This window comes from Diabrotica undecimpunctata, unplaced genomic scaffold, assembly GCF_040954645.1.
Source record: "Diabrotica undecimpunctata isolate CICGRU unplaced genomic scaffold, icDiaUnde3 ctg00002028.1, whole genome shotgun sequence".
NCBI lineage: Eukaryota > Metazoa > Arthropoda > Insecta > Coleoptera > Chrysomelidae > Diabrotica > Diabrotica undecimpunctata.
Window position 1 is genome coordinate 1 of NW_027313062.1, and position 23,852 is coordinate 23,852.

General features: G+C 32.6%; 1 protein-coding gene and 1 pseudogene across 1 annotated transcript; both read right to left on the bottom strand.

The window, feature by feature from the left end:
• Positions 1–3,018: 3,018 nt before the first annotated feature.
• Positions 3,019–12,714, bottom strand: LOC140431802 (glutathione S-transferase 1-like). The gene is made up of 3 exons (XM_072519684.1): positions 12,461–12,714; positions 7,467–7,667; positions 3,019–3,384 (listed from the first exon to the last, which is right to left on the bottom strand). The coding sequence occupies exons 1-3, from the start codon at positions 12,599–12,601 to the stop codon at positions 3,076–3,078; spliced, it is 651 nt and encodes a 216-aa protein (XP_072375785.1). The 5' UTR covers positions 12,602–12,714; the 3' UTR covers positions 3,019–3,075.
• Positions 12,715–22,538: 9,824 nt separating this feature from the next.
• Positions 22,539–23,719, bottom strand: LOC140431803 (uncharacterized; annotated as a pseudogene).
• Positions 23,720–23,852: the final 133 nt, after the last annotated feature.

Below are 23,852 nucleotides of genomic sequence, written 5' to 3' on the forward strand. Positions count from 1 at the left end.
CGCGCTATCTCAGAGTGGTAAGATAATAGCAACAGAGATGGAATGCCTGCGAAGATGCTGCAGAGTAACAAGAATGGATAGGAGAAGTAATGACGAAATAAAGCAAAGAACATCAATAGAAACAGACATACTAACATATATAGAACAAAAAAGACTAAAGTGGTATGGACATGTAAGAAGAGCTAGCGACAGCAGATGGATAAAAAGAATGACCGAATGGAGCCCCATACGAAGGAGGAAAAGAGGACGACCCCGAAAATCCTGGAGGAACGAAGTAGACGACGCCATGAGTAAGAGAGGACTAAACGATGGAGAATGGAACAACAGAGAGAGATGGAAACGGTTGAGCGAGGGAAGGCAGTGAATACTGTAGAATCCCTAAATATATATATACTATTTAAATGGGAATAAGCCACAATTAAAGGTTAAAATACGTTTACTGACGTTTCAATTTCCACTTCGGAAATCGTTCTCAAAATACAAACATTAGTAAATTAAACAAATTTTGTTTTTGTTACTTAGTGAAAAATTCTTCTAATAATTTAATTTTATCTGACTCATCTATATTGACAATTCAGACATACCTTATACATTTTAAAGTAGACGACTTTAAAATGATATTGCCAATATTGTTGAGTTGCGTTCCTGGGACGACTTTACTTATAAGATAGTTCATTCGATTACATGAAATCAACTTTAACTTGAGAATATCCGTCAGAAAAGATCATAACATGTAATTCGTCTTTAAAAAGACAAATACATGCCATGATGACAAACATATAAAATCGGAATTTGGTATTTATTGAAGGTAAACTAAATGCAAGATCAAATACTTACCATGTCGGGATAGTATTATGAGGTTTTTTTCCTGGTTTTTTTCCCTCATAATTTACTATGGAATCACTAACAGCGGAATTTTACTGTCATCATGGCATGTATTTGTCTTTTTAAAGACGAATTACATGTTATGATCTTTTCTGACGGATATTCTCAAGTTAAAGTTGATTTCATGTAATCGAATGAACTATCTTATAAGTAAAGTCGTCCCAGGAACGCAACTCAACAATATTGGCAATATCATTTTAAAGTCGTCTACTTTAAAATGTATAATGTATGTCTGAATTGTCAATATAGATGAGTCAGATAAAATTAAATTATTAGAAGAATTTTTCACTAAGTAACAAAAACAAAATTTGTTTAATTTACTAATGTTTGTATTTTGAGAACGATTTCCGAAGTGGAAATTGAAACGTCAGTAAACGTATTTTAACCTTTAATTGTGGCTTATTCCCATTTAAATAGTAATTAGAACCAATTTATTTAAATATTTGATTTCATCGTCCTCTGTCAACAAGCATCAAAATAATGTTTTCTTAGGCTTTAGGCCTAGTTAAAAACTTATTGAACCAATATTTCAGGGATTTAAATAGCACTGGATTAAGTCAGATCATGAGAACTGTTTTGGGTTAGAAGGTTCTTAAGTGGTCGCTTCCGTTTCAATTTGGTCGACACGCGCTATCTCAGAGTCAGATGAAATAGGTGTCACCATCTAAATATTTAATATATATAATATATATATATATATATATATATATATATATATATATATATATATATATATATAAACTTGTCTTACTGTTTACTGCAATAGGTCAGGCCTTTCTGTGATACACGTTTCAACCAATATTACTTTGAGTAGGAATCCTAAGCTAAACTATTACAACATTGCCATTGCCACAAATATGCCAAAATTTCTAACTAAAGGGTTTAAAGCACGTCAACAAAGAACTGTACACAATAAACAGACACTACCTGGACTTAGTTCAGTAGTATTCTAAGAGAAAATAATAATCTGTCACTAAACACCAGAACTGGCTGCTGTGTAGTGAACATTATCAGAACTAGGACTTGGTTCATTATTACACTGAAATGTTACCTAGTTGGTGCATGTTATAGCGTTGTTAACTCATAAATGACAAAAAATGGACTTGGTTCACTTGTATTCTGAGCCCTCCACTTAATGATTTAATACATTTAACAATAATTTAGACTAAATAAATTGTAAATGACTTTTTTTAATACTTTACATTGTAAGAAAAGTCGACATAACTCAGAATAGAACCTCTGTACTTAGGTATAGCGAACTCTTATGAAACTATGCCTTATTTTTTGCGGACAATTAGAAAATGCAATAAAATAGAGAGTGTCCCATAAAAAAATACAACTTTGATAAGCCGCAATTTATTGGGCTACCTCGTATATTTCAAAATAAGTATAAAATGTAGATTTTATTAGCTTACAAAATATTAATGTAAAATAGTTTTTTAAAATCTTTCACCCTTTCGCTGTAATCTTCCATCCCGTTATTGGTGACACAGTGAATAATAATATTAGCGCGCTTGTCCTATTATTGTACTCTACGATATTTCAACAATTCATTTGGTATCCCATCTTTACCTGCAAATCATATTATATCAGCAAAATATCAGCACCAATACACGTCAGTAAAAGACTTCATGTATAGCTAACATTTACCTCCCTTCACCGTTCAGTTTCCACGCCTTTGCGTCTTTCCGCTTCCACTTTCCGTGTCATCCTAAACTCTCCATCTTCGATCGCCTCAACTTTCCATCCACTTGCCACTTCCATTCGGCGAGCTATTCAAATTTAACTTTCGTTGGGAAGGCAATCGTGATGGGATTCATCTCGAATGACAAATGTACCCGCGCGGCACGGCACGACACTCTTTGGTCTTCTCGAGTTCTCAACAGCATTAATAATTTTATTTATTTTTATTGCTGTAAAGGTTTATGGGGATTGTGTATCAAAGGGATGCGATGGATTATTGTTGGAAAGTTGTTGAAGGGCGTTTTTGGAATGCTAGCGATTAAATTTGTTCTACAGCTGCTTTTTCTTGCATTTTAATTTAAACTTCCAACCGGTGGTAACCGGCTTCATTTGCGCAAATGAATGAATATCCCTCAAATCTTGAATAACAAAAGTTTTAATACTTAAGAAAACGAAATATAAAAATATTTATTGAAAAAAAAAACATCGTTAAAATTTACATATTCATTATTGAGCTTTTAGTACTTCTAATATCTTTTTAAACTCCTTTTGTCCCTCAAAGTTTAGGTGACTATAGGGCAGTTCTCCCAATTTTTTTGACCAAGCTGTAATCTTGGGATATTTCGCTGCATCAATTGCTACAAAACCGCTGGAATTACTTATAGAAGTCCACAGACTAAAGTCGGCTATGGTCATCTCGTCACCGGCAACATATTTTGATTCAGTTAAAAATGTCTCCAGAAAACCATAGGCTTTGTCTAAAGCTTCAGCCAAGTCTTGAGGAAAGTTAGGTTGGCGTTTGTATAGAAAGAAACCCTAGAACATAGTTATATCGTCTCCATAAAACAAATAATTATTGAAAACTCAAAGAATGAAAATAAAAGTATTTTTAAAGTGCGTAAAATTTATTTCCTAGTTGAGGGCTTTCGGCTTACAAAGCCATCCTCAGAGTTATGGTTAAGTTTTACTAGTACCACTAGTTCCAAAGTACCAATAATTAAGGGAGATTTCACTTTGGTAAAAAATCCATAATTTTATTTTATAAAGGTTAAATTATTTGAAATGAAAAAGACAGCAAAGATTTGATTTCACGTACAAAGCGTCTATGTATCTGTTGATACGTATTTCGACTTAATAAGTCTCATCAGAACAGTTATTCATAGCCGTTCTCAACGTGAAAAATAATCTTCTCTGTCTTTTAAGAAGCAACAATAAAATGGCTTCGTTATGGACGCAATAGCGACATCTGATAGAAAAATCGGTAAGATAGTTTCGAAACAAATTCAGATTTCTGCTTTAAAAATTATTTCTTTGAAAAACATAAACGACAGAATATTGGACTTCACAAAAGCATATAAAAAATTTGTTTATGGTACGGGTATAAAAATCCTTTAGTTGAAGTTGAGGTGGCAAAAACGTCTGTATATGTCATTCAAAAAAAAAAGTTATTAACATTTATAAATTATTGCAAAAATTAGGGGGTTTTGAAATCTGTCACTTGTTTATACATTTTAATTTAGAAACTCGACAATTAAAGAACTTTTTAAAATCTACAACTTTTATTTGGATTATTGTTTTATAGACAGAAAATAATTTATTTACTTTATTGTTGAAAATTGTTGAAAAAAAAAGACAAAACCAGATCAGCTGTATTTCTTAAAGCATTTGTCATCAGCTACTAGCTTATGTAATTTGTAGAGTATTATAGATTAGGATATCATGTGGTGGACATACAATTAAGTTTCAAGATAGAAACCTCTTCCAGATTTGAACTTAACATTAAATGTGAGGGGGATGGTATGTGCCTCACATAATAAACAAATAAAAAAATTTTAGATTTAGTTTTATAGGGGGCAAATTAAATTATTTTTATCGGGAGAAATATTTTGAGACACCATTGCGCATAAGAAATGGAAATTATTTTGGATATTTTCTACTGCACAATAGTCTCCCTTACGGTCGCTGCTCCGTCAAATTGTATGTGGCGCGCTAGTTAGCCATGTGCTTTATAAAATCCGAGAAGAGTAAGTCCAAATATAAATTAATAAATAAGGTATTAAAAATTATCGCAATAAAAAAACGTAAATTTTGATACTCAAGATTAATGTTGAAATAATCAGTGAAATCATTAGAATACAACAAATTGACATATCTATGTTTAGCGGACCTTAAGAAGGCATTTGATCGGTTCAAATTAAAGTACTTTGTTATTCACTTATTGTATAGCGACTTAATTATAACACACAAGACATAAATTATGGTTTGATAGGTGGGCACCAGATAAATACACATACAAAGGAAATATCCATTCAAACGATCAAATTTTTCACTCTCACCTTTAATTTAATTTTTTTCAGAAATACCATATAATTAAATTAAAATTGTTTGTATTATCTTTACTTAATAATACATTTAAGTTTAATAGGGAATTAATTGAGCCCCATGCTCTTCAATTTGATCATGGATGAAATCATCAAAAGCATTAACAAAGGAAGAGGATACAGAATGGGAAAGACAGAAATAAAAATACGCTGTTGCGTACACGACGCAATAGTGATAGCCCAAGATAAAGATAGTCTGCAAAGACTGGTCCACAAATTTAACATAAGAGCAAAAGAATTTATTATAACAATCTCATCTCAGAAAACTAAAATAATAGTAGTCAGCAAAGAACCAACCAGATGTAAAATAGAAATTGATGGCATCAATATTGAACAAGTAATGAAAATAAAATACCTGGGAATTACACTGTCTAGCTATAGAGAGCTGGACAAAGAAGTGAGAGATCAAGTACAAAAAGCAAATAGACTGGCAGTATGCCTAAATAACACTATAGAGAGACACTATACAAGAATTTATAAAGCCAGTGTAAGGTCGGGAAGACCTTACACTGGGGAAGACCTTACACTGGGACCACAAGGGAAGATCGAAGGTAGGAGAGGAGCCGGCCGTAAACAATTATCCTGGTTAAGGAATATTAAAGAATGGACAGGAATACACAATACAGGCGAGCTGTGTCACGCCACCAAGAACAGAATTCTAGTAATGAGATAGTCGCCTACGCACTTTGGTGTATGGCATGTTAAGAAGAGTGTAACGTCAATAATGCCATATGCCTTAGAAATAAGATCCAATACAACCATAATGCAAAGGCTACTGGAAACGGCAGAGATGAGAGTACTGAGAAGAATTACAGGAAATACGCTGAGATTGAAAGATAAGTGAAGACAGAAGAAAATGTAACGTACAGTGTATAAATGAATGGACACAAAATAGAAAAAAGAATGGAATAACCACATAAGCAGAATGGAGGAGATCCGTGTCGTTAAAATAGCAAGAGATAAGTCACCAATCGACAGAAGAAGTATCAGACGATCGCACAAAAGATGGAGTGACAACCTTCCATAGAGGTATTAATCCTCCAATAAACAGGCAGAATTGCTTATAAAGAGAAAGGAGAAGAAGAAAAAGAAGTTTAATAGCGTCTTTAAACCTGCTTTCAGTAATTCTTAAAGCAGCCACGTACTTGTATTATTATGTAAGAGACAGTTAAAGAATATGAGATTTAGATCAGCTATACTAGTTAGACCTCACTAGTTAGTTATTCAACCTGATCATGAATGAAATAATAAAAAAAGTAAGAACTAATAAAGGATACCAAATGGGTATCCATCAAGGACTGGGTAAGAAATAGAAGAGTAGAATGGAACGATCATATAAGCCGAATGACAACAAATATAATAGTAAAAACGGTAAGAGACGGTTCCTTGATATGTCATCATCATCAACTAGCCTCTAACGTCTACTGCTAAACATAGGCCTCTCGCATTTTTTTCCACTTAGTCCGATTTTGCGTCATCTGAATCCAATTTGTAGTTACTCTTTTTATGCCATCTGTCCATCTCGTTGGGGGTCGACCTCTATTTCTGTTAGCTTGTATTGGGGGTCTCCATTCCAAAATTATTTTTTATTCACCGGTCATCAACTGATCTTGCTACATGACCTGCCCAGTTCCACTTTAGTGTTGTTATCCTTTCGATAACGTCTGCTACTCCTGATATTTTGCGTATAGTAGCATTGGGTATTCTATCACGTAGAGAAATCCCTAACATTATTCTCTCCATTGCCCTTTCCAAAACTTGTGGTTTACTCACTGTTGTTCTTGTGAATGTTAGGGTTTCTGCGCCGTAGGTCATCACTGGCAAAATACACTGATTAAATACGTTTCTTTTTCGACACGTTGGAATCTTAGACCTAAAAATATCCTTCATCTTTCCAAATGCAGCCCAAGCGAGGTTTATTCTTCTTTTCAGCTCGATTGTTTGGTTGTCTCGACTTATTCTGATCTCATGGCCCAAGTATTTATAGGAGTCAACTGGCTCAATATCTTTGTCTTCTACTGAGATGTTTTTGTTGTGAAATAAATTTGTCATAAATTGTGTTTTTGAAAAATTTCTTTTAAGACCAACTCTTTTTGTGGCAGTATGGAGTTCTTGTAGCATTATCTGTGCCTGATCAAAGCTGTCTACGCGCTATCTCAGAGTATCTGCAAATTTATGGTTATATAAAAATTTTCCATCTATATTGATGCCCTTTTCGTTCCAATCTATTGTTTCCAATCCTTAATATGTGTCGATGACTAAAGAATAAGTTTCCTATGACATTTGTTCTTAGTAAGTCGATAGGTTTTAATATAATAAAACATTAAAAAAAAAACTTCTTAATGGCCTATATGCCAATGGCCACACATAGTCTGGTATATTGGAAATTTAAGTAATACAGAACAGACTAACACAGAAGAAAAAGATGAAGTAAAGTTTGATGGAGTAAGATAATAAAAATACCTAATCCTTAAACGAAAAAACAGTATATTTTGTTTCTTAAAATAGTATACTTACTGCAATGTATCTGCTAATTGAGAATAGATCTCCCGCATCAAATAAAAGCTTCTGGTTGATAAGAGCTCGTTTCTTAATATCCTTGGGGTATAGCGAATTGTCATTTCCGTACTTTTCCCCCAAATACATCATTATTGCGTGGCTATCCCACACTACGAAACCATCGTCGTCCAAAGTGGGAACAGTGTGACGTGAATTTAACTGCAAAAGTATTGATCAAAATATATTTATACGTAAAAAATAGTAAATAAAACACTCAAAGTAAGAATTATGATACCAACTATAGTAATATTCATTTAGTAACATTTAAATCAGCAAAAAAATTGTTATAACAATACTAATTCGAGAAAATTGTCTTTTTGAAGAGAAGCTTCTTTACTTGCATCGTATTATTTGTTTAGGCTTTACGGGTAGCGTAAAGAACAAGGGTTTTAAAATCGATTCACTACTCTCACTACTACTAATCCATTCATTTCTAGTCATCATATATTTATACTAACCAGGTATAAATTAAAAACTACATAAAAAATAACTAACAAAATACAGACATTAAATGGGAAGCAAAAAAATATCTGCCAATAAAAGATTCGATGTTTAATAATAATTGTCAAAATATAAAAGTCATAAATGTCATTCAATTAATAACAATATCGAATCATCTGTTTAAATTTTTATGACACTTCTCGACTTAAAATGATTTCTTATAAATACAATTATTATTTTTAAACATATTATTTAGTTTATATAATTAAATGTACTACCAAATGATATTTATTTGTATTTTATTATTAATTTATTATTTTGTCTAAATTCGACAGGTCTGTCATAAGTAAACAACGTAATGTTACATCGTATGCTTTTTTAATACCTAAGCAGATGGCGTTAGGAGCGATGAAGGGTCTAGGACGGTCGGAGCCTGCGATGAATGAACTGGTGAAAGCACAAACCTCTCCTGGGCATTGGAGGACATCGAGACTGGTACTGCTCCCCAAGACTGGGAAAAAGTATCGCCCCATCTGTCTACTTTCTTGCATCGGTAAGCTGTATGAAAGGATGCTGCGAGTACGCATAGACGACATAATTGAGAGGTCAGGTGGTTTATCTCGAAAATAATTTGGTTTTTGTAAACGAAAAAACACGATTGATGCAATCGTGAGTGTGCTTGAAGCATTGCGCAACAGAGGGGATGAATATCGCTGGGCGTCCCTGCTGTTGTTCGATGTTAGGAACGCATCCAATACACTGCAGTGGGACGAGGTAATAAAGACAATGGAGGAGAGAGAATGTCCTGGCTACCTGATGAATGTGGGGGCGGAGTATCTGTCCGAGAGAAGGATTATGGTGAAAAAGCGCACGATCGTGGACGTGGCGGCTGGGGTCCCTCAGACATCTGTCTTGGGCCCGACGCTATGGAACCTGGCATATGACGAGGTTATGAACTGTGAATATGGAGAGGGTACAACCCCCTTCGCATTCGCGGATGACCTCGCTGTATTGGTAGTGGCTCGGGATAAGCCAGATCTCAAATACCGGGTTCGGAACGCAGGCGGCGTCGTAAAGAAATAGATGACCCAGCACGGACTAAAACTTGCGTCAGAGAAAACCGAAGTACAGTCGATCGTCCTCTACGCGGCACCAGTCTGGAGCGAGTCAGTAGAGATAACGGCCTATGACACGAGTGGACAGAACAAGTCTGTTGCGAGTGGTATGCGCATACAGGACTGTGTCTGCGGCAGCCTTGTGTACCATCACTGGATATGTTCCGTTGCATGTTCTGGCGGTGGAAAGAAAAGAGCTCTTTGAGAGAAGAGGCCCAAATCTTACTATCGCCGAGAGAAGACAGGAAAGGGAAAGGTCAATTAAAAGATAGCAAGAAGAATTGAATAACACGGAGGATTTGGCACTGTGAACGAAAATGCTAATCCCCAACATAAGAGATTGGGTGGACTGTGGCCACAGGCAACTGGATTATTTCCTGACGCAGGTGCTCACAGGATACGAGTGTTTTAGGGCCAACCTCTCTAGGTTCGGCTGACACAGATGAATGCTTATACTGCGGACACTCGGATACTGTGACACATACGATGTTAGAGTGCAACAGATGGATAATAGAAAGGAACAGAATGAAAAGAGAGACATGTGTCAATTTTGTTACAGTGAGAGAAATGATACACAACTATATCCGTGCAGTTATCAAGAAAAAAGAATAGGAAGAAAGACAGCTGGACCAACGGCACATGTAAGGGAAAGATGCTGGAAGTTAAAGGTAGAAAAGTGGGTTAGACTGTATGAGTTAAACTGTGCGAGTCAGACTGTGGGGAAGAAGGAAATGCCCGTCTGGGAGGGATACCGTACTAGGAGCGATGAGGGTTTTCCACTAAATTTTTTAAGTAAGAAACTAGCCTCAGCTCGCTATGCAATAAGATCTGTTTCGAAGGAAATCAATTTAGTATCTTCCAAAATAACATATTTTTCTTTGTCCGAGTCTCATCTTCGATATGGCCTTCCTTTTTGGGGTTCTAGTACAGCTGCCCAATCTGATATTTATTGCAGAAGTTACTTCACAAATCACTTGATTTTAACTCTTTCCTTTTTATATATTCTAGAAACTGTTTGCTTAATTCATAAACACCTACATGTTTTTTCAGCAAGACCTAATCATGACTACTTTACCAGAAATTCAAGCTGTGATGTGTATTTTCCGATCCCGTCTACTGAGTTAGGAGAGAAATCTATATTATATTTGGCAAGAAAAATATACAACCATCTACGTTTGCAACCTAAATCTACTTCTTCTTTCCTTAAGTTCCGTAAATTGACAAAACCCTATCTATCTAAAAGATCCTATTATTCGGTGGAAGAGTTTCTTAACGAATAACTAAGAAATTACAGTACGTTTAGGTACAAGCACGCGCTATCTCAGAGTCAATTTTGCAATGGATTGTATATTTTATTATCTTCTATTTTATGATTCTGTGATATTGACGATTTATGTAATTTTAATAAATTTTAATTGTTATTCTTATTTGTACAATTTTTAGTGAAAATATATTTCTATTTTATTCTATTCTATTGAAACAATTATTTTTGCATAAAAAATTGTCTTATCGATATAAAAATCCACCGCTTTTTGAATTTTTGTTCCAACATTTATTTTGTCGATTACAATTTTTTCTTGGTACACCATGTATAATAATCCAAAAACAAATGGTAAATTTTTATATAAAAATGATATTTTTATTGTCGTGGAACAAGTTTATAATTAGAACTTCGATGCCGTAATACTTTGACCTTGTTTAATCTAGATATATACTTTTATTTTTACAACATAATACAAACGATAACCTTACTTTTAAAATGTTAAATGTACATAAGTAAATGAACCTAGATATATTATACGAAAGTACTAAAATAGATAAATTGAAAAATATTTTAAATATTTTTTTGCTTATTATTTGATTTAAAATCTCTTATAAATCGTTTAATTTACTTTAGTGCTATATAAAATAAAGTCATAAAACAAGAAAAGTCATAAACAAAAGTGTTATCGTAATAGTTTATCGCAATATTAAATTAAAAAAAAAAGCTAGGTAAATATAAGAGACAAGGGCTGCTCTTTTTTGGAACGAGAGACCAACAAAAGCAAGGAAGAATGAGATACACTACCCATACACCACTAGACATAGCTATAATAAAAAAAAGGACAGCACACTGAAATATAATCGGGGGCAGTGGGAGAAGCTGACCGCAATCCGATACTGCCTGTAAATAGACACATGGAAGGAAGATCACCATTCAATACAGAAAGAAAATAAAAATACTGCCTAAATTCAAAGTCAATGGAGGACCAGGCAACCTCCCAATATCAACAATCCTAAAGAATTGGAAGAAGAAGTCCTACACCATAGTAAAAAAAGCATTAACATATAGCATAATAAAAGAAGAACAAAATGTATTTGGAGCAATTAGCAAAAAAATAAATAAGCTAACAAAGAACAAGACCAGAACTCTCAGGCGTGGGACAACCATATAAAAAAAATTAAAGAAAAAGACTCAAACATGTAGGTTATATGGAAGCTTAAAAAAATAATGCGAAACAAAAGGAAATCGACTCCTCTACTTTAAGGAAAGAATCGTACAGTCTACACTACGAACACAAAGTTGAAGTGATGAGAAGAACTCTCAAGAGATGTACAATAAACTACCACTAGCTAGAAGATATTAAGGTTGCATGCATAGACTCAGGCTCTGTCCAAATCAATGAAAAGAAGATCATATTATAATGATACATAAAATAGGAAAACCAATATTTTTCCTAAAAACTATAGACCGATTAGTTTACTTCCAGCGATCAGAAAGGTAACAACAAGAGTGATTCTCCCAAGAATAGAAGGAGAAACAGAAAGATTAGGAATAATCCCCCGAGGATAGTTTGGACTTAGAGCTCAACACTCCAGCAAGCGCTGAAACTACCTACTTAGATTAACGGCATAGCTGCAGAATTGTACAGTAAATCATACAGGATATATAGCATAGAACTATGTGAATTCAGTTAACCATCCAACAAAAAGATTTGTATATCTCAAATCAAACATTACTTAATCTAAGCATGCCCAATGTAAATGAAGAGACACTTATTACAAATAAAGATGACACCACCATAAAAAAAGAAGCATTTAACCAATCAGGAGAAAGAGAAATTACAATGAACCATTGATTGATTGATTCTTGATGATTCAAGCCACTTCCCTTATATTATACTACCTATTAATCTATTTATTGAGTAGATGTCAATGATGGCAATTAAATAAAAAAAAAAGCCAAATAAAAATTTTGAACAGACTTAAAAAAAGTTTCAAAGTGATATAAGCATATTCTTGAAGTACTTCACACTCATCGTGTTTGTTATATTGGACTTTTTTTAATTTCGTTATAGTATGTTTTTTATCGAATACAGTACCATTCTCCTTTTTTTTTGCGAATAGGGTACTTACGTTTATATATTCATTCGTCAAATGCTCTTTTTTCACGACGTCAATAGCGACATATTCCAGTTTAATCTTCATCGCTTCAGCAGCTAACAAGACAGCTCTAACACAAGGACTTCTATTATCACCGTATAATTTCGGAGCCATTGCAAACTTGTAAATCTATGTACTTCACACCGAGAGTGTAGAAATCGTACTATCGATCCACGGGAGCGGTTCCAGCACCTCTACTATTATAAATATACATACATACTGAGGCAGCATTTTGATTTATTCACACACAGATAAGAGATGAACGGATGTGCTTTTTTATTGGATAATTACAGTTCAGATTGGAGCTATTTTTGTTTTTAACATTTAAAAATTGTTTTTAATGGAGGCCGAAGGTTATCTTTAATAAACTTTTTCTGACAGGTTATAATTATTTTTTTCTTATTTCAAATTTAAAGCGAACATAGCTAAAGTGTTATATAATTAGAAGGAAGTTAATAAAATTATATAAAATTGGTTCTAGAAAAAATGTTACATATTAATAAAGACTCTTTGTAACTTGAAGTTTTTTATTTTCTTAGTGCGTATATTAGTTAATAGTCCAAAGTGTAGGGAAAAAAGTGCATTAATTATTGAATTTTTAAAAATAATAAAGCCTTATAAGGTCAATGTCTGGATTAACCTTCAAGTGTTTGCAACTTCAAACTGTCGTTTATTATTTTTTATGGCACTTTTAAGGTGCAAAAACGGGTTTCTTATTATTATTTTTTTTTATTTTATTTTGATTTGTATCAAATCAATATTTTTGAGTAGAATGCATTTTTTATGCAAAATGAATGATTGAAGGATTGAAGAATTAATGATTGACTTTTTAAAATACCTTTAGAGGCTTTATATTGTAGTTTTTTTAATTACAAATCGAATGAGACTTCGTAAGGCCCTATCAGTCAATTTCTTTTCGAGAAACGTTTAATTGCTTATAAAAAATTCTTAAATTTGTATAAATTTTGCAGAGCCAGATTTTTTTTTAAATAGAGATCTAATTCTCAACTTTTTCTCTTTTTGATCGATTGTATTTGCCGCCAACAAAAAGTGGTACGAATAAGCATTGTTTGAGATATTATTATCCAATACAAGTTTTGTTCTCTTACTCTCGTAATAATCTTGATACGGTTGGCGATTTGGTTGGCAAAAGGGGGAAAACGGATTAGAATCAATCACGTCTAACAAAAAAATGGGTCCTCCCAAAGTGTCAGAGATGAATGTAAATGTACATTAGAATCTGCGTGCAGCAAACAGTGTGATTGTTGCATACATGATCTAAAATGTACGCGAATATGCGAAAATTGTAACGGAGATGCTGCAATAATTCTCTGATTGCTATTTAATGGAAATGACGATCTGAATAAGAGTGACGACATTAAAATTATAAATAACCCTGCGATGCACGGGTTGGGTCTGTCGGGCCCATTTAGTTTTTCTAATATCTCTATTCGGTCAGCCACTCTAAGTACGGTCCTGGCGGTCTAGGTACCTTTCGACAGCATGGCCAGTTATAATCCCTCACTTACTAATGCGTATTGAAGCGATAGTGTCGATGTTATATCTGTTTTCGTTCTCTCAGACCCAACTCGTTCCTTAATGTAAGTACTTTTTTATGAAAGTACCAAACAAAATTTGCAGTGCATTGTTTTTAGAGCTTAGCAAAACAATGTATTCTTACAAGGAAGAGGTAAAACGTTTACAATGTCTCTACGAGGAAGTTGCAACTGACGAGGAAGAAAATTATGAAGATTTAGATTCCGGTGAGAATATTGTTGGAACATTAGAAAATGAAGATGGTAATCATAACTCAGAGTCTGAATTCGATTTATCAGACACCGAACTAAACTTACAAGAATGTAGTCCACAAGGTGGGTCAAACCAACATCTTTATTACAATACCAAAGATGGAATGAAATGGAATAAGACATGCGGATCACGAAATGTTAGAACTAGACGAGAAAATATCATCACAGAACTTCCTGGAGTTATTCGTGCAGCAAAAAGTTGGACAACTGAAAAGGAATGCTGGAAACTGTTTTTTAATGACAAAATTATAAAACCTGTTGTTGAATGTACTAATGTATATATCGAGCGTGTCTATGTGAGATATAAAGACAGTTTCGATGCGAGGCTAACAAATATATGTGAACTAAAAGCTCTGATTGGCCTGCTTTACTTAGCTGGAGTTTACTATGGAGGTAGAACCTCAATTTTTGAGTTTTGGGTATGGGTAAAAATGGTACTGGAATTGACATATTTCCGGCAACGATGGCTCTCCGCAGGTTTAGATTTCTTATGAAGTGCTGACGCCTAGATGATATTCGTACAAGAGACGAACGGAAACAAGTAGACAAACTTGCAGCAGTTTCGAGTCGTATTCGAGGATGTAGTTAAAAATTTTCAAAAATAATATACCATTGGCCAATATGTCTCTATCGATGAGATGCTTTTAGGCTTTAGAGGTCGCTGTAGTTTTAGAATATACGTTCCAAACAAACCAGACCGATACGGTCTGAAGATATATTCTTTGGTGGATTCTCGCACTTTCTACACTTATCAATTAGAAATCTATGCCGGTACACAACCACCAGGTCCATATTCTATCAATTCTGCAGCCTACGATGTGCTTGAGCGGCTTTGCAAACCAATCTCGAAATCCAACTGGAATGTCACAACGGATAATTGGTTTACATCAATTGAAGTCGCACAAAACTTACTGTCAAATCATAGTCTAACAATTGTAGGCACCCTACGGAAAAACAAAAGGATTATCCCAACCGAATTTTTATTGAACAATAGACCGCCAAAATCAACTATGTTTGGATTTACTAAAGATATGACGATATTGTCCTATATACCAAAACCAAAAAAACATGTTGTTCTTTTGTCAACCCTACACCATGATGAAAAAATTGATCCGACAACTGGTGACGAAAGTAAAACTAAAGTAATAACGTTCTATAACTCTACGAAAGGTGGTGTGGACACGGTTGATCAACTTCGAGGTTCCTATACTGTCGCAAGAAATACAAAACGTTGGCCCATGGTAATCTTTTATGGATTGCTTGATGTTGCTGCAATAAATGCATTTGTGATACAAAGAACTAACAAATTGGATCTAAAAACAAGCAAAAGAAGATTTTTTTTTAAAGAACTAGGTCTTCAGTTAGTAATGGACAATATAAAAGAAAGAGCTCTATCTCCTCATTTGGCACGAGATGTAAGAGAGCTTGCTGCTAAACTCAGTAGTGTTGGACCAGTACAATTGTAAAATAAAAGGGGGCGTTGTGCTTTTTGTAGAGATCGTAAAACTCGATACATGTGTCACTATTGTAAAAAATTTATTTGCTTGGAATACCTCCAAGGTAAACCGTACCTGTTTGTCGCATATGCAGTGATAAAATGACTGAATAAGTTATATACAAGGTGTTTTTTAAATATCGGCCATATTGTAGTACGTAATTTCTTTTATATTTTTAGTTTTAGTATTATAATAGAAGTTCATTTTCTTTTAATGTATGCAAGTTGTCTTTGGTAGTAGTTCTAATATATGCCTCGCAAAACTGTTGTTACAAAATTAAACATAAAAAATTCTTAGTTTAATTTTTGGGCTTCTCAGACCCAACCCGTTCTTACGTATCTCAAAGTATCACCTGTGTACCGAAGGAATAATATAAATAAAAAACGATAAGTTAATGAATATTAGTAATATTAATTTTAAATTAATAAGTAGTGTTAATATTAATTATAGTATTCAAAATCAATTACTGAATAAACTTTTTGAGTGCATTTTACATTTATTATTTTACACCTTACACTTAAATTCCAAGCAATCCTCTCTCTCTCCCTCTCTCAAACACACACTATAACGCGCTATCTCAGAGTTTTAATTAAAAAATATTGAATATTGTATTCACTGACATATGTTTTAAAATATATGTAATATGAATATTTATTATTTAATAATAAAAATATATCACATGAAGGATACAGGGAAAAAACCAGATATGTCATTTCTTTTCACAACTGAGTAAATTGAATTTTAATCTTCAAAACCAATTATTTTTATTTCAAAAAGGGATTATAAACATTAGATTACATTAAACAGAAGTTAACATTATTATAAAGTATTATAACGACAGTTTTTTAGTTTACAAAACTAAAGTCGGCTTTACTGCAAAAAATCTGCATCAATTATTACGGTTTGCAGGAACATAAGCAGCAATATCAGCTAAAACAGACAAAAACCAGACAGTTTTTATTATTGAACTAAATAAGAAAATTAATATGTATTTTTAATGTTTATTTATTATCAACAATTATATAATTTAAACATACTGTTAGAGATGAGACAAGTTCTGGAAAAATGTCACTGCTTTTGGACTGCAAAACCGTATAAGACTCATAGCCCAGTCTTGTTATACAAAAATCATCGATTTCACGGCAAAATGTTTGGCAGATATCTGAAGCTTTTAAGACATAGGTGGGGGTTACTAGATGACGAATAGATAAAAAGATACTCCTATTTTTACCTTGCGTGTTTTTTAAACAATAATTTATGGTCAGAATTTGATTTTTTATCTATAAGTTTTTTCCCTTATAATTTAAATAAACGATATTTATATCATTTTTTTATATTAAGAATATCTTTATTTTCCCGATTTTTCAATTAAAATTGATAGATAATTTACGGAGATATTTGCAAAAAAGCAGTTTTTTTGCACTAATTTATAAATTTGATTAATTATTTTATTAACAAAATAAAATGTTATTAATACATTTCAACATTGAGGAATTACCGTCCTTTAAATTTTTGCGAAATTTCCCCCCGATCGGTCAAACAGTTTAAAAGTTATTCAATTTGTTTTTCCCTGGGACTAATTATTTAAACCGTTGAACTTGCCCTATGAATAATGCTAGACACATTTAACAAATTTCATAGGATTATTTAAGACTTATACTATCTCAAAAGTTGAATGAATATTGAGTTTTCATCGAAATTATTTACAAAATAAACGTTTGAAAAAGGGGTATGTTTTTTACTTATAAACAATTGTAATAACTTCTATATTTTTCATACTTCAAATATGCATTTAACTTCTGAGATAGTCTAAGTCTTAAAGAATCCTATGAAATTTGCTGAATGTGTCTAGCATCATGCATAGGGCAAGCTCAATAGTTTAAATAATTAGCCTCAGGGAAAAACAAATTAAATAACTTATAAAATATTTGACTGATCGGGGGGAAATTTCGCAAAAATCTAAAAGATGGTAATTCCTTGATGTTCAAATGTATTAATACCATTTTATTTTGTTAATAAAAAAATTAATAAAATCTATAAATTAGTGCAAAAAAAACTGCTTTTTTGCAAATATCTCTGTAAATTATTTATCAATTTTAATAAAAAAAAAACGGGAAAATAAAGATATTTTTGACATAAAAAAATGACATACATATTGTTTATTTAAAATATAAGGGAAAAAATTTATAGACAAAAAATCAAATTGTGACCATAAATTATTGCTTAAAAAAAACGCAAGGTAAAACTAGGAGTATCTTTTCATCTATTCACCATCTAGTATCCCCCACCCATGTCTTAAAAGCTTCAGATATCTGCGAAACATGTTTCCACCTTTTTTTTAACCAGACTGGGCTATCATTAGGTCGTAAAACATAGCCTTCGGAATTGATGAACCTCTAGCAAAAATTAAAAAGAAACGAATAAATCTCATTTTTATTTAAAAGTTTTTTATAACTTACCATCGTATACCGGAACAGGCAGCAAAAATTCTCCACATCTTAAAGCTGAATTTTGGTCAAAGCGTTTTCGTATTAATCCAGATAGTACTAGTCTATTGTACGTTGACCGGTAGTAGTATTCAAATATCAAATTCTGTATTTTAAATGGGCATTTTTGTAAATATATTGTGTCTAAAAATGATTTCCAATCCAGCACCATGTTTTGTGACAAACTCACTATAACAAACGGCGATGGTTTGAAACGAGAATGCCTATAGTTTATTTTTATGAACGAGAGAGTAATTAGCATAATTTTAACTGGTAGCTCCGACCACTCCATGGGCGTGCTCAAGATTAATTGAAAAATTACTTTGAATAATTGTAAAAAATAAATGAATTATTTCAGTGTTATAAAGTGTTATGTGTATGTAAACAAAAGTGACCTCTTTTATCACACACTATATTAGAACTGACTGGCCTACATTAAAAAGGGTTTTAAAAAATTCACATTTTTTTTAATTTTTAAAAATTACAAAAGAGAAAAAGAGTTTTTAAAACCGTCTAAGGTATGTTAAATAGATGAATAAAAATATTAATATAAAACTTACAGCTACTTGTTACAAATCCAAATCAGATTCAGAGGATGAACTTTCAGAACCAAGATTTATAATAACTGGCTCGATCATTTTATCAGTAATATTGTCCAGCTTCCACATTTTTTCCTTTTCTTTAATAGTGTGATTTACTGCCTTTTCCCAGTTTTCAGGTTTTACATTATTTACGGCCTCCAAAAACAACTGTTTAACATCATGAATTTTAAAAGTGGTATTTTTTCTTGAAACTTCACTCTTTATGTGTGCCCATACCAGTTCAATCGGGTTTAATTCACAATGATATGGTGGGGATCTAAGTAGTGTCATTTCACGATTTTTGGCAATTTCATCAATTTCGTATTTTTTAAATTTTTTCTTTATGAAGGAAACACAACGAATAAAGTTCCTTTCTTATAGATCCGGGATGGTACGTAATATTTTTTGAACTCAGCCAATTCTGCAAGTCTTTTTTTAACCACTTGGTTGTGGGCAGTCCTTCTATAAGTCTGGAGTGATAACTTGCATTATCCATTACTATTACACAGTTCTTAGGAAGAAGATCTATCATTTGTTCGAACCATTTGTGAAAGACATCATTCATGTCTTCATGTTAGTCACCGGTACGAGTTGATTCAAAAGTTAATAAACCACCTTCAACAAAACCGTCTGAACTTCCAATGTGTACTATTATCAGCCTGCGTCCCTTTCCTGATGGTGGTTTAAACCAGTAGATAAGTTATTTACAAAAGCGTGCCTTTGACTTGTAACAGTTTCATCCTGCCAAAATTTATTTGGTGTATGACCCTCGTTGATCCATGTTTCATCAAGATAAAATATTTTTCTTTTTTGGTTTCTCATTTCCTTTATGGTTCTTAGAAAATGTCTTCTCCATATGACAATATCGCTTCTTTCTAATAAAATAGACTTTCTGGGATTCTTTTTCCAGCGGAAGCCTATTTCTTTTAAAAGTTTCCATAACGTACTTCGACTCATTTCTGGGTAATCCTTATCATCTCGAACTGAGACAAGAACTTTATCCAATGTTGGAAATTCTTGTCTAAAGAAGAATTCATGCACTTTCCGTCGAAGTCCTTCTTTAAAATGATATTCTATTTGAAATTTTGGTTTCCCTGGAGCATTAGGTGGCATTTGAAAACTACCACATTTCTCTTCTTTAATAACTCTGTAAATCGTAGATTTCCCAACACCAAGTGTACTGCTAACTAACTCAACGGTCTTATCAACACTTTCACATAAACGTCTGTCTGTAAATGATTTAAAACAATTAAATATTAACGTTTTTTCATTAACTGTTAGAGGACCAATTTTTCGGCGTTTACACGGCACTTCCAAATTTTCCATAACACTAGTATACACAATAAACTGCACCTTGCAACTGAAGTACCTACTTTTAGTGAACTGTTAAGAATTTTGAATACGCCACTTGGACCTTCCTATATACAAAATGGAAAAACCCACTATCACATTTTCTGTGGAATAAGTTTAGAAGGTAATTATCTAGTCAATTACTGTCGTAGATTCCTGGAATTAAAGAATTAAATGTTTGATTGTTGAAACCCTTACTTCGTGGAATGCACTCATTTCAGATAAAATAAAACGTTTTATTTTATCTAAAGAATTAAACTTTATTTTGCAAATAGGCAAAGAATTAAACTTTATTTTGCAAATTGATAAAATAAAACGTTTTGTTTTATCTAAAGAATTAAACTTTATTTTGCAAATAGGTAGGTACTTAAACTATATTAATTAAACTTTTATTGGTTATATATAACCAATAAAATAAACATCTTACATTTCTTGCAAATTCATTAGTACCTGTTAACCTTCATCACTCCGACACTGGCAACCTTATTTAGGGATTAGTAACCCTCACAACTATTTTGGTGTCACTTCATTTTTATATAAATGCTGATGATAAACTTTTTCGAATTTCTTTAAATCTTCCGGTAAAACTGTATCATTTAATAAGTCTGCCATTGTTTTAAATTACTAGTTGATTTTAATTTTTCTTGGTAGTTCTACAAGATTAATGTCAATGTCAAATAAAATGTTTTGACGTTATGTTTTATTTGACATTGACATTAATCTTGTAGAACTACCAAGAAAAATTAAAATCAACTAGTAATTTAAAACAATGGCAGACTTATTAAATGATACAGTTTTACCGGAAGATTTAAAGAAACTCACAACTATTGTATTCTATTCTGCTCCAACCTTTATACCTGGTGGTCATACTCAATTTAAAATTGTTTTCTATATACTTCTGTAAACTTGTTGACAAATATCTGTTTTTCATTAAGTTACCCGTATTAACAGTTTAGGGATTTGCATACATAATTTATTGTTTTATTACTCTCTCATACATAAAAATACACTATAATGACTTCTTCAAACTCTTTCGGGACCACATGGGGGCTCTTTAAATCCCACAATCCTACACTTTTGGTACACTCCAAATAGGAATGACCTCTTACAGGGAATGTTATATTTATTTCCTTTAGATCATGAATTTTGTTGTTTATTAGAAAACGAATAAATCGAAAAACAGTAAAGTTTTTATTTCGTCCTTCGACAGAGTCGAAGAAGATTTGCAGTTCTTCAATATGGTCTTTTAAGTAATTATTGATGAAGTAAAGAAGAAAAGATGCGACTTTGTTTTATCCTTTTTTAGCCATTCCTTCATGATAGTTGTAAAAATGGACTGACGAGAAGAGCGACTTTTTTTCCAGATTTTTTGGCTTGTCCTTTCCTTGAATAGAACGCTTCAACCTTTCTTTTATGCAAATCGTTTATAACATTTAATTGTCTAAGTTCATTAGTATTAGTCAAACTTTTAAGCTTAATTTAAAATTCACCACACGCTGCGCATGTGTTACTTCTTGGGTATCCAAAAGCAATATTAAATTCCTTATTAAAAATGTTCTGTACCTTTCATATGAGACTTAAGCATTTAGATGCTTTTCTTTAAAGAGGTTAAACATTTTTTTGATTGTGAGCTCTTCTGGTAAATAAGTATTTTTTACATATTTTAGACTATAGTGGCATTAACGATCCTTAATACTTTTGATGTTGTCACATACCAAACCTTTTTTTTAAGTCGCCCAGCTTTTTAAATGTTGCACTATGCTTTTCACGTCTATCCTTAGGAGCTGAACCAGTTCGTGTGACGCTTTCCTAAAAATAATTACCGGTCAAGTCAAATAAAGCAAAATCTTCAGGAGAAGTAAAAAACATTTTGAGCGAAAACTATGAAATCCTGATAAATTTTGTATTTTCTAACATTTGAAGATCATCTGGCACATAATTTGTTGCCAAAGACATAACATGCTCGAATTTGTTCTTTTTCAGCTTTCTTATTTCAGTGTACAACTTATGGTCATGGTTTGGTAAGGTCAGGGGCTGCAAGTTCCTCTTATCTCTTATTTCAAAAGTATTGAATACAGTAAAGTTGACGGTTTCGCTACATTTAAACGTCATTTCACTATCTAGTTTTTCATATCGCATGACACGATATTTTGAGATGGTAAAAATTGGTTGTTCTTCCGTGAAGGATTTTTCACAAAAAATTGTTGAAAATAGTTCTTAAAGTTCAGAAACATATCTTGAGTCACATTAATAACTTGAAACTGTTTGTTACTATTTTCAATAATTTTTGAGTATTCTTGGGGTAAAAATATCTTGTCATGTTTCCGTTTTTATCTTTCTATTACTTCAAAGCTTCTGTCACAGAGAAGGAAACTATGTCCGAGTTCAGGGTATCTGTGCACTATCGGTCTAAGCTTCTCAGTAGTTGCCAAAATGGTATAAACAAACTGTACCAGTACAAAACTTTTGTTTTGGGACGAATCGTTATCAGAAAATATGTAAATAGTGGTTACGTCTTGATTAATATGATTATGTATTTAAAAAATGATGTAGTATACTAGCTACATCGTTTTGTCCTTTTGCAGTTATTGTCTCATCATAAACATAAAAATAACTTTTTCCAGTACTTCCCACACAAATACAACAATTGTATACCAAAAGTTGAATTTTGTAGAAAACTTCACTACTCGAGGACACTGGAAGTGGCAAATTTTGCTGAAAATCGAATGTTAAAACTTCTACTTGTAAATCATTCTTAGCTAAATCTGTTTTTTCTTTCATGTCTTGATAAAAAGTTTCAGCTTTTGTAATATGTAGTTTTTTCTCTGTTTCCAATGCTCTTTTTTGGTCATTATTATCGGCGGCATTAATTTGATTTTGTAAGTTATCACACTTCTGACAAATATCTGACTTTGGTTTACCGAAGGATATTTTAAAGTTTTCTGTAAAAAATTTTCTATAATATTCATACTTTACAATCGGTTTCATATTTTCATTTTGTAGAAGTAATTATTTAGGTTTGTATTGTTCTAAGTACATGTGATGCATTTTTGCAATATTTAAAAGAGGAGAGAGGTAATAGTGCTGCAAGTTATCTTTCAAACTGTAATGCGATTTGTATCTTGGGTAACTACCCATCGGGTAGTTTATTAGGTCTTATTACGTGTTTTCCTCTGCCATCCACAGGAGGGGTTCCATGTCCCATATGTAAGTAATTCTGTAAACGTTCAAGTCTTGCTTTCGAAATACCATGTAATGAAAGAAATGCCTTTTTGCAAATTTTCCGTGTCGCCCCATCGCAGCGAACCTGAAACAATAAAACATTTTAAATACTTGGTAAAATCTTAAGCTCAAACAATTTATATTTTATATTTCAACCAGTAAATATTACCTTATAAGTAAATGATGATTTCTTTTTCATTTCTTGGCCAGAACGTGGTCTTACTCGTTTAACTTCTAATTTATCAATATTTCCATATAAATAAGCATCTTGGAGATCTTTTGTTCCCATGGCACAAAAATCGCGAAATATTTTGGTACAGTTTTCATGCCCAATTTCTCCAAAACACTTTAGCTTACATTTGCAGTTAATACCAATATGTTTTCCGGGTTTATATACACCAACAAACTCTGAGATAGCGCGT